At 38.9% G+C, this 12,521-nt stretch overlaps 1 protein-coding gene across 10 annotated transcripts in view; it reads left to right on the top strand.

Moving 5' to 3' along the window:
• The window catches only part of taok2b (TAO kinase 2b), a 58,057-nt gene that overhangs the window by 26,971 nt on the left and 18,565 nt on the right, over nt 1-12,521 (top strand). For 5 of the 10 annotated variants that reach the window (XR_012387790.1, XR_012387788.1, XR_012387789.1 and 2 more), the window contains exons 12-16: nt 2,508-2,714; nt 3,205-3,573; nt 4,348-4,476; nt 4,556-4,759; nt 5,325-5,564. Coding sequence is in view for 6 of the 10 variants with exons in the window: in XM_009306405.5 (XP_009304680.2) it covers nt 2,508-2,714; nt 3,205-3,573; nt 4,348-4,476; nt 4,556-4,759; nt 5,325-5,564 (1,149 nt within the window). In the remaining 4 variants the exon portion in view is untranslated. Of the gene's footprint in view, nt 1-2,492; nt 2,715-3,204; nt 3,574-4,347; nt 4,477-4,555; nt 4,760-5,324; nt 9,068-12,521 lie in introns of those variants that run through there. The other 5 variants (XR_012387787.1, XM_009306404.5, XM_068224693.2 and 2 more) reach the window with 3 other exon arrangements.

The following is a 12,521-nucleotide window of genomic DNA, read 5'->3' as shown; positions in this document are numbered from 1 at the left end:
AGCCCCAATCAGAGAGGCAAACGTCTGCAGCCCCGCCTCCGTTTTAGATGTCTCCGTTTTCCATCATCCACAATGAGACGGAGCTGCAGCGTTTCAAGAATGAAAACAGCCTCTCCAGCGTTTTCGAAACGCTCCGTTTTCGGCGCTCGAGAACTCCGGCGTAGTGTGGACGGTTGGCGTAACCGTAGCAAAACTTATGCGTTTTCAAACTAAAACGCATTAGTGTTAACGGGGCCTTAGAGTTTTCCAGCTCTTTTCATCCCCGCTTCTAGCAGCACACTCCATTTCCGCATTACTGGATCTGTAGCGACAACAGACCGCAAGGGCTGATGGTCAAGCATGGGCTGATGGGTATAGTAGTTTTCGCTATCTCCCGTTCGCTTCATTCGCCTGAGCAAATTTTCTCAGAAGACCTATAGTTTTACCGAGTCATGCGACTTCGGTAATATCGAAAAAAATTAATATTGCGGTATGACGGTATTTACAATACCGTTACATCCCTAATATATATATATATATATATATATATATATATATATATATATATATATATATATATATATATATATATGTATATGTGTATATATATATGTATGTATGTATGTATGTATGTATGTATGTATGTGTGTGTGTGTGTGTATATATATATATATATATATATATATATATATATATGTATATATATATATATAATTAGATAATAGTAAAAATACAGAAAAGTAATAATATAATAATATTAAAGTAAATATATATACAAAATAATAAATACAAAGATAAAAATAATAATAAAATTCCAAAACTCCAAATAAAGCTTTAAGAAACATCAATAGAATCCAAGGAGTCTAGACTTGATGAAAAGCCTCAGTGGACATATGAATGACACGGGTAAGGAATTCTAAGGTAATCATTTGATTTAATAATACCAGGTATAGTACATTGCAGGTATTCAGAAGCAAAGGTAATTTATGTTCTTGTTTTAACCACACACTAATTTATGGAAATAAATCAAATAAAAATAAAACTCATAGGGGGTAAGCGGAGGGGTTGAGATATATAAAATGGATATAAACATGTAAAGCTTATATTTGTCACTTCCGCCTACATCACAGGTGTCAAACTCAGTTCCAAAAGGGCCGCAGCTCTGCACAGTTTAGTTCCAACCCTAATTAAACACACCTGATCAAACTAATTAAGTCCTTCAGGCTTGTTTGAAACCTACAGGTAAGTGTGTTGGAGCAGGGTTGGAACTAAACTGTGCAGGGCCTCGGCCCTCCAGGAATTGAGTTTGACACCCCTGGCCTAAATGGATCAAAGGTTTTATTTACATAACCATTCAAATCATTACCAATCAAATGCTAGAATCTGACATGCCCCGCCCCCTTTAAGACGCTTTACATTTGATGCACTTGTGCTCAACCACTCTCATTGGCAGAGTGGGGGAAAAAAGTAAAATGCTATTGGCTGTTTTTTTAAAAAGGGGGAGGAGCTACACTGTCCGACCCTCTCTCCGTGTTTTGCTTAGGATTGTCAAACATTGAATAAAAAATTCTAAGCAGGACCTTTAAATAACCTCCCACTATAAATATATTTTTAAAGGGCACCTAGTTTACCCCTTTTTATGATTTAATATTAATATTGTGGTTCTTCTGAGTGTGCCAGTTTAGGTTCAGTTCAAAACACAGTTCAGTTTTTTTTATTATAACGTGTTAAAAGTGTTATTTTGGGGGCGTGTACACGCTGTTGTAGCGGTGTGTTGCTTCACATGAAAATTAGTTTCGACTTCCCGCCCAACTTAACAAGGGGGCGGAGTCAAGAGCTCCCCCGCTTTGTGTATGACAACAGACAGGCAGACAGAGAGCAGCAACATGAGTAAGAGGACCAGCATTCAGCCGTACATGTACGACTCGAACACAGAACAATCAGAGACTACTGTTGAGGAATCAATATGTGCCAGAATGTGTCAAAGTAATAGTTACAAAATCATTTGTGCCTTTAGTTTTACAGCCACTATGTAATGATGCATATTTAAAGAACTTATTTTAGAGTAGCAATCCCAATACATGTACAGTTTAAACACTGCGAGTGTTGTTCTCTCATGCAACTTTGACATAGCTCCAGACACCAAACAATTGGTATAATTTAGGGTTTGGTCGATTGTTTGTCTATTGACTGCCTTTCAGACATTTGTCGGCTCAGTTTTCAAACGTTTGTAGTTGGAGTCTTTTTTCTTTTCTGCTGTTCTGACCTTGAGCGACTTGTTTGTGACATAATAGCAAATTGATTTAGTTTGCCTTAAAGTCAATACAAACTTTAGAGGCTATTGAAAAGAGAGTTTTCTATTGTAGAGAGGTTTTTCTTTAGTGTTTTGATATATATATATATATATATATATATATATATATATATATATATATATATATATATATATATATATATATATATATATATATATATATTAGCCCTTTGTGTTTCATAATTTTATTTAGAAACAGTCTTGTGTGTTTCAGGATGTGGAGCAGTACATGTTGCGGACGGGCACCGTGAACAGCATGGAGAGCTCTCATTCATTGCCATCCATGTCTATCAGTGCCAGCTCCCAGAGTTCCTCAGTGAACAGCCTCGCCGATGGGTCAGATGACAGCGGAGAGATGGCCATGATGCAGGAGGGCGAACACACCGTGACCTCCAACAGCTCCGTGCTGCACAAAGCACTGGTACGTGTCCATGGCTTTGTTTGAGTGTGTATGTGTATACAGATGACACATACAGTTGGATTAGTCAGGTAGAGATTTCAGGGAAAGCATGCAACTCCGGGTTGCCGCTATTCGTTTTCAATTGAAGCGTTAGGAAGGTTTTCCCCATGCCGACTCTGCTCCCAAGGCCTCACAACCCACTATGACACAATATCGACCAAATCAGATTTGGCCATGAACATTTTGGATTAGGGGTCACGAATCTCGGTCCTAGAGGGCTGGTGTCCCTGCAGGGTTTAGCTCCAACTTGCCTCAACACATCTGCCTGGATGTTTCAAGTATACCTAGTAGGGCCTTGATTAGCTTGTTCTGGTGTGTTTGATTAGAGTTGGAGCTAAAATCTGTAGGGCACCGACCCTCCAGGAACAAGTTTGGTAACCACTGTTTTAGATCATTGCATCACTATTGTTTATGATTCTTACTTGATTTGTGGCTCTCTGTCCCCACACAGAATCATGACAACATCTATGACGACCCCTACCAGCCAGAGATGGACTCCCAGCAGCAGCAGCAGCAGGGCCCGTCTGGGGGCCGCAGACGCAGAGGACGAGACCACTTCGCCACCATCCGCACGGCCTCTTTGGTAACCCGTCAGATCCAGGAGCACGAGCAAGGCTCAGCGCTGAGAGAGCAAATGTCTGGATACAAGCGCATGCGGAGGCAGCATCAGAAGCAGCTGATGGCGCTGGAGAACAAGCTAAAGGCTGAGATGGATGAACATCAGCTAAGGCTCGATAAAGAACTGGAGACGCAGAGGAATAACTTCGGCAGTGAAGCAGACAAGCTCAGCAAGAAGCACCAGGCCATTCTGGAGAAAGAGGTAAATGGTGGAGAACGTGCTTGATGGCTCCTGCTTTTCATTTGTTCCTGAATGACTATGTTGATCCATTCATGATGACCGTCACATGCTTCCAGTGTATCCCCTACAATTGTATTATGTAGATTCAAATAATTTGACCTCTTATGTAGCGTTCACACCAGTTTCTTAAATAGAATGCGGTATTCGTACGTAATTAGACGCATGAAAGTTTACTCTGTTTATTCACACGTCAAATTCACTTTACAATAGATGCAGATTCCCATCATGATAGGAGCATCTGTCTGCCCAGTGACTCCAGTTTTGTTGCAAATGGCTAACTTGGACTATCGAGAGAAAAGTTGTTCCCTAAGCGCTTTAGGAAGGATGAAAAACCTCATAGATTCATTCGGTGCCGTGTCTGGATCCATTGGATCCTTCAGAGGTGCACCTAGCTCTGTGAGTTCATCAACTCCTCTGAAAGCTGCTGCCAGAGGACGACCGCTTTCAGTGATACTTTCGACTAAGCCGGTCCCAGTTTGTTAAGCTGTTGTTGGTAGTAGGATTTCCCCTCGGGACACCTGCAGATTCAAGGTCATAATCAGGCCCATACTAGAGCAATTCGTGCCATGTCATTTGCCTGATTCACATCATTCGCGCTGCAGGATGTCTAATTGCTTCTTGATGTTTCATCCGCGTCTGTTTTGAACTTACCATTATAGAATGTAAGAGCTTTGGAAAGCTGAAATGGTAGTACATTGAAATTAAACTGTTTCTTATTCTTTTCTTACCCTTTAGACAAAAGGTGCTATTGCAGAAGAGAAGAAGTTTCAACAGCATATCTTGGGTCAGCAGAAGAAAGAGTTGACTAGCTTGCTGGAGTCTCAGAAACGCCACTATAGGCAGCGAAAAGAGCAACTGAAAGAGGTAGATGAGCTTCCAGTTTTGGGGGATTGACAGTGGCTTCGCTCAGATGTTGTGTTGAATATTTTCACTCTGTCTGCAGGAACTCAATGAGAACCAGTCAACGCCAAAACGAGAGAAGCAGGAGTGGCTTGTTCAACAGAAGGAGTGTCTCCAACAGGTCCAGGCAGAGGAAGAGGCAGGGTTACTGCGCAGGCAGAGGCAATACTATGAACTGCAGGGACGCCAGTATAAGAGGAAGATGCTGCTGTCACGTCACAACCTGGAGCAAGACCTGCTCAGAGAGGTACTGAGTTAGTGAAAGTGCACCAGGGGAGCAGTTGGGGGACCGGTGCCTTGCTCAAGGGACTTGCCTCAGCCGTGGTGTTGAATGTATTGAGAGTGCTGGTTATTCACTCCCAACACCTACAATCCTAGTCTGTGCCGGGACTCAAACGTGCGACCTTCCGATCACAAATCTAACTATTAGGCCAAGGCTGCTAATGACTTCCACACCCCCAACCCTTTCCATTTAGAGCAGGGGTGTCCAACCCTGTTACTGGAGATCTACCTTCCTGCAGAGTTCAGCTGCAACCTTGATCAAACACACCTATCTTTAATTACCAAGTGCTCCTTCAATTCCTACTTAGTTGGTTTAGTTGTGTTACGTTGATCAGGGTTGGAGCTAAACTCTGCAACCAGGTAGATCCACAGGAACATTGTTGGACACCCCTGATTTAGAGCTTTAACTTAATTAAAACATCTAATTAAATTCCAATCACTTATTTATGGCTGACCTCTGTTGCGTGGTGCATTTCTGACCAGCATCCCTCATCTCTGCTTTTTTTCTTCCTATTCTTGTCTCAACGTAGGACCTGAACAAGAAACAGACATTGAAGGACCTGGAATGTGCCATGTTGCTCCGCCATCATGAGTCAACTCAGGAGCTGGAGTTCAGACAGCTGGCTCTGGTGCAGCGCACACGGGCTGACCTGATCCGCACACAGCATCAGACCGAACTCACCAACCAGATGGAGTATAACAAACGGCGTGAGCAAGAGCTGCGGCAAAAGCACGCTGTTGAAGTCCGCCAGCAGCCCAAGAGCCTGAGAGTGAGTGACTCAGACATCACAGAGAATTCCACAGAAGGGGCGGGGCTTGATATTGAAGGGGTTGAGCCACAGGATGAAGAGAAGAGGGATGGAGAAAAGATAGATGGGGATGAGATGCAGCCTTTAGGTGCTGTTGAAGAGACGTCTGAGCAAGAGATGAGGGAAGTAAATGTTCTTGAGGAAAATGACACTGAAGAGACGTTAACTGACCAATGTGATGTAATAGACAGTGAAGGAAAAGTGGAAGAGTTGGCAGAATCAGCTGACAATGTTAATGAAAGTGCAGATAAATCACCTAAAATTGCAGATGAAGAGCAGGTTGAGGACAAAATTGATAATGATCTTAGACAAGTAGAGGGTCTTCAGTGGGATGGCGAAAGCGAGTCAGATTCTGAGGAAGAGGATAGAGGCGTGGCTGATGGCTGTCCGTCAGAGCTAATACCCGGCCCTTCTTTTGAGCGCCGCCCTCTTGAACGGGACCTAGATGAACTCTCGGAGTTCTACTTCCCGGATACATTAGAGGAGCTGGAGCCTCCACCGGTCTACATACCTCCCTCTCCATCCTCCTCTTCCCAACCTTCCCTTCCCTCGCTCTTTTCTCATGCGATCTGCCTCGTTCTTTCACTGTCCGCTGCAGTGCAGCCATCCGTCCTCACGCTTCTTTTACTTTCCATCTTTCTGCTTTCCTTGCGTCGTTCGCCTCCACTTCCATCACTTGCTTCAATCCTTCTTTCTGGGGAACTTGCTTTCCTGGCGCTCTTCTTTTCCTACTTATTCCTGCGTTCCTGCTGCTCTCTCTCGTTTTCCACCTACCTTTTGCTAACATATTGGGGCTCAGGCCTGTTCAGTTTAGCTTTGTCTTTAAGCTTGGGACTCTATTACGTCCCCATAGCTCTGATCTCTGCATCGTTTCTCAGCTCGCCTTCCCTTTTCCTCACTCTCTACCTTATTGTGGTCTTGGTCGTCCGGCCGGCAAGGGTTTTCCTCCAGAACACCCCACGCAAACTCAATCGCCTGTGGATGCGAGTTCTCTTCCGCTTGCCAAAGCCGCTTTTCACTGTTTGCCAGTCTGTTCTGGGTGGCCTGACCGAGCGCAGCCTCTACGACATGTTCCCCAAAGCTGGACGCAATTGGGGAGGACGGCAGTCCAGGATCCCTGTGCCTTTAAAGAGCCTCCATACTGCGCAGTATCAGGCTAAAAGCAAACACTCTCTTCTGTTTGCTCGGATCCTCCTTATGGGGCGCAGGTTTGTCCGTCGGCCTCTCGGCACTCTCACAGACCTGGCTAACTCCATGGTGCTGCATATAGCCAAACGTGTGCTGAAGGAGCTGCCGCAGAATTACCTGAAACGCCTGCAGGAGTTCGGGTTGCTCCGCAAGGAGAAAACCAGCAAGCTGCCGGTTCTCCTGCCACGAATGGTGCGGGAACACAGGAGGAGGATGAGGGAGAGGAGAGAGACGGAGAGAAGGAGACGGGTGGAGAGAGAGCGCATGTACAGGGAGGAGGGCAGGTGGGAGAGTGTTTTGAGGAGAACCGCTTCAGGGAGGAGCTTGAAAGGAAAAATGGTGCCTTGGAGATAGCTTGAGACGAGGGAATGAAGGTATGCGAGCACGCACATGCCATTGTTTCTCTGATTTGATTTAGAGCACTCAGTTGAGACAACAAACCATAAGAGTGACTTCAACTTTAGGACGCGTGAAGATATTCTTAAGACATCTGATTCTTTTCTGTCCCCCTAATGAAAATCCAAGTTGCTTAATTTTAAAGTTGATTGTTTAATTTCAGGTCTTGCGGAGAGTTTTTTTTTCCGCTTGGATTAAAGCACTCGGTTTATGTGGATCTGTTTAATGATAGCTTTTTTGATCTTGTAAAATTTTGTTTACAGGATTTTCATTAGCGGGACAGGATTTTAGAATCCAATATCTTAAATAGTGTTTCACTCGAGCAGACTCTTAAGGAGATAGTTCAACCGATAATGAGAAGTTTAACTTAATTTACTCACAAACAAGTTGTTCTTTCCTTTGTTGAGCACAAAACAGGATATCGTGAATCGATATCCTTCGACATCCATAGCAGAAACCGGAATACTTTGGAAGTCAAAGGCTGCTGCTTTCATACGTTCTTCAAAATGTTGTCTTTTGTGTTCAGCAGAAGAAAGTCTGAACAAATCGAGTATAATATAAAGTAAATGATGACAGAATTTTCATTTTTGAGCGAACAATCCCTTTAAGGTTGTTGGACAACATGAGGGTTAGCTGAAGACGACACGGTTTTTATTTTGGGTGAACTACCCCTTTAAGATTTATGTACTGTTTTATTTCAGCTCACTCAATCACAGTCGGTTGCCAGTGAATGGAAAGCTTTAGTCGATTATTGTGCTTTTTGTAAAAGTTTCTGGGTTTTATTATTATTATTATTATTTTTAACTTTTGTTTTATTCTCAAATAGCAAGAGCTATAAGTGTTATGGTGATTTTTAAAGCCATGTCTGTGCAATCTTGATTGAGTTTTCGTTTTGAAGGGGGTCTTAATTTCTACAATGCAATTGTATTTTATTGTAACACCAAAGTGATCTTGGGAAGACAATAACAACAACCATCGTATGCCTTTCTGTTAAGCCATGCATGTTTAATGCAAAATAGTTTTCCACCCGTACTGTGAATGTGGATTATAATACAGTGCTTTACACTATAGATCTGCCCAAAAAATGCAACACTACAAGCTTATTCAACCAAAAGTGCAATAGAAGTTTAAATATTAAGCACCACCATTTTACCTACTTTTCAAAAGCATACTCATTAAAAAAAGTAGAATTTTATTGAAATCAAGGCACCACATTTTCTCGAAATCAGTGTTTCGTATTATTTCAGACTCTTTAGAACCACTAAAAGCAGCTAAAATATATATTCAGAGATTTTAAGAGTCCTTTCACTGGAGGTTTAGGAGGCAAGGCCTCATAAATGACAATCAAATGCTTGAATTATATCTGTGTCCTTGCCAAAATGCTCAATTTCACTCCATCAGACGGACGAGCCATCCTAAATGCTGTTCAGATCTGCCACTTTAGCAGTGAACTTTATTGAATGTTGATGTTAATTTAAACCTTAATAACTTTAGACTAGAGATATAGGTGATCTGTTATTCATTTAGTATATAATATATACAGTTTTATAGAGAAAAAATGTTAAAGGGGAATCTGCTATTTTCCTGTTGTATTACTACATATGAGGGTGATTATAAATTATATACGTTTGTATTTTAGGGCCCAGTTTAATTTTACTCTGCAGTATACACACAACTGTTTGAGGCCTGGCGAATTTGGGTTTGTCTGTATTTAGAAGAATGTGTTATTGCACTAGAGGCAATGATCTGATCATATTTACCATGTAAACAAGTGTTTCGGTCATATCCTTATGAAGTGAGGCTTAGCCTGTTTAGATGAAGCGGTTATGCAAGACTTTAAATGCCGTTTAACGATTAATCACAACTAATTGCACACAAAATGAAAGTTTGCGTTTACATAACTGTACTGTGCATCTTTGTGTATTTATAAATGCACACAAATATGTGTGTACATGTTTAAAAATGTTTCTTTATATTTATATATAAAATATTTTTATATAACACAATTATATTTAAATATTAATATAAACTGTAAAAAGCAATTAGTTGTCTTTACTTTAAAAATGTGAGTAAACCCATTACTTTTAAAATGATTAGTTGACTTGACTTGATAAAGTATGTAAACCCACTGGTTTTAAAGCGGTTACTTGACTTAATAAAGCGAGTAAACCCATTGATTGTAAAGCGATTAGTTGATTCAATTTAATAAAGTCAGTACAGTCATTGCTTTTAAAGCGATTTGTTGAATGAATGAACTGAGTTAACCCATAACTATTAAGTCGAGTCAATCACTTTAAAATCAAGTAAATCCATTGCTATTTAAAGCGATTAGTTGACTCAACTCAAAGTTAACCTTTTCCTTTTAAAACGATTTGTGGACTAAATAAAATGATTAAACCCATTGATTTTAAAGTGGTTAGTTGACTTAATAGTTAGTAAATCTGTTGCTTTTTAAAACGATTAGTTGACATAATAAAACGAGTAAACCCATCGATTTTAAAGCGACTCAACCTTCTAAACCTACTAAAGTGCAGCCATTGCTTTTAAGTGATTTGTATACTCGACTCAATAAAGTGAGTAAACCCATTGATTGTAAAGCGATTAGTTTATTCGATTTATTAAGGTAAGTACAGCCATTGCTTTTAAAGCGATTAATTGACTTGACTTAATAAAATGAGTAAACTCATTGATTTTAAAGCGGTTAGTTGACTTAATAGTGAGTAAATCTGTTGCTTTTTAAAGTGATTATTTAACTCAACCTACTAAAGTACAGCCATCGCTTTAAAAACCGATTAGTTGACTTTAAAAAGTAAGTAAACCCATTGCTTTTAAGTTGAGTAAAATAATCACTTTTAAAGCGAGTAAATCCTTTGCTTTTTAAAGCGATTAGTTGACTTGACTTAATGAAGTAAACGCTTTTCTTTTAAAAGGATTAGTTGACTTAATGAAGTGAGTAAACTCATTGATTTTAAAGCGATTAGTTGATTCGACTTAAAGTTATTTGTTAACTCGACTTAATAAAGTGAGTAAAACCATTGCTTGTAAAGTGATTAGTTGACTCAACCTAATAAATTGAGTAAACCCATTGATTGTAAAGAGATTACTTGACTCGGCATAATAAAGTGAGTAAATTTATTGATTGTAAAGCGATTAGTTGATTCAATTTAATAAAATAAGTACAGCCATTTCTTTTGAAGCGATTAAATGACTTGACTTAATAAAATGAGTAAACCCATTGGTTTTAAAGTGGTTAGTGAACTTAACTTACTAAAGTACAGCCATTGCTTTTTAAAGCGATTAGTTGACTTAATAAAACGAGTAAACTCATTACTTTTAAAGCGACTAGTTGTCTCGACTTAATAAAACGAGTAAACTCATTGCTTTTAAAGCGATTAGTTGGCTCGAATTAATAAAGTGAGTTAACCCATTGATTGTAAAGCGATTGCTTAACTCGACCTAATAAAGTGAGTACAGCCATTGATTGTAAAGCGATTGCTTAACTCGACCTATTAAAGTGAGTACAGCCATTGATTGTAAGGCAACTACTTGACTCGACTTAATGAAGTGAGTACAGCCATTACTTTTAAAGCGACTAGTTGTCCCGACTTAATAAAACGAGTAAACTCATTGCTTTTAAAGCGATTAGTTGTCTCGACTTAATAAAGTGAGTAAACTCATTTCTTTTTAAAGCGATTGCTTGACTTAATAAAGTGAGTAAACCCATTGATTGTAAAGCGATTACTTAACTCGACCTATTAAAGTGAGTACAGCCATTGATTGTAAAGCAACTACTTGACTCGACTTAATGAAGTGAGTACAGCCATTACTTTTAAAGCAATTAGTTGACTACTTAAATTGCATAGACCCATTGCTTTTAAAGCGATTAGTTGACTTAATTAAGTGATTAAACCTATTGATTTTAAAGCTATTCATTAACTTAATAGTGAGTAAATCTGTTGCTTTTGAAGTGATTATTTGACTTGACTTAATAAAATAAGTAAGCTTATTGATTTTAAAGCGATTCATTGACTTAATAGTGGGTTAATCCGCTGCTTTTTAACCGATTAGTTGACTTGACTTAATAAAATGAGTAAACTCTTTGTTTTTAAAGTGATAAGTTGACTTGACTTGAGTAAACCCACTGCCTAAAAATTGTCAACCAATTACAAAAGATCTAAGTTGTAACAGGGTTACTCACATTTTTAAGAGTATAACTAAGTATAACTAATCTTTTTACAGTGTATATGTAAATATTATATAGATGTGTGTGAGTTATATATACATATAATAAATATACACAATACAGATGCATATATCATGTAAATACAAACTTTATTTTGTGCTCAGTCACGTGTAATTGTTAAACCGCATTAAAGACTTTCATAGGTTAGCTCTTTTTTTTTTTTTTTTAAGTGTTAGCATGGCACTGTTGTTTTATATTTATTAGTACTGTATTTCTGCATATCATAGGCTGTAATAAAAAGCCATTATGACAATCGTCCTAATGTAAGAAAGAAATGCCAATTGACAACCAAAGATTTAACGACATAAGAAATGAAGATGTTGGGATTGATGAATGTAGCTTGCGCCGATCACAAAGTGCCTTTATTTTAAATGAAAAATACACACCAAATATTAAAAAGTCTTCACTGAAATCTTAAGGTTATCAAAGGGACCATTTGTGAACAAAATGGGACAGAAATAATAAGGAAATGCAATATATTTAAATTTCTTAAGCCATATTTGTCCAAGTTATTGGCAAATTTACAATTTCAGCATTCATTTTGATGTATTATTTTCATTTTGTTACTTTGTTTACAAATGCTGTGCTCCCTTATTCCCTTTTTTTTACCCAAATCACAGATTCTGTCTTAATTATTTGAGGAATGTTTGTGTTATTTTATGTGTTGTTGCACCGTCTGTTTCAAGGCCGTTGTGTGTGCATTTCATCCTCATTTTGTGTTTGTGCATGAATGGATGTTTATACGGAGATTTCTGTTTTATGCTTTTGAAATAAATTTTCTTTATTACAATCATTGTCCTTTGGTTTGATTTTGCTTTTGTTATGCTTTTTGGATTATACTTCATGTCAGTTTTATGTTTTCCACTTACACATTCCATGACGCTACAGCTTTATTTTACTTTTAACTGTTTGTTATACTTCTGATCATGATGTATTCTTGAGGGCCGTTTCTTTAACTAAAGACAGACCATATCCATTTTGGCTGTTTATATTCTTTTATATGACAAAGGCCACCAGTAAATGCAACAAGTCGAAGATTTTAAAGGTTCAGATTTTGAGTGAGATGCTAATGGTCTAATCCCATTTAATGA

Source organism: Danio rerio, chromosome 12 (genome assembly GCF_049306965.1).
Source record: "Danio rerio strain Tuebingen ecotype United States chromosome 12, GRCz12tu, whole genome shotgun sequence".
Classification (NCBI taxonomy): domain Eukaryota; kingdom Metazoa; phylum Chordata; class Actinopteri; order Cypriniformes; family Danionidae; genus Danio; species Danio rerio.
Note: the sequence above shows the minus strand (reverse complement) of the source record. Positions and strands in the feature narration are given on the sequence as shown.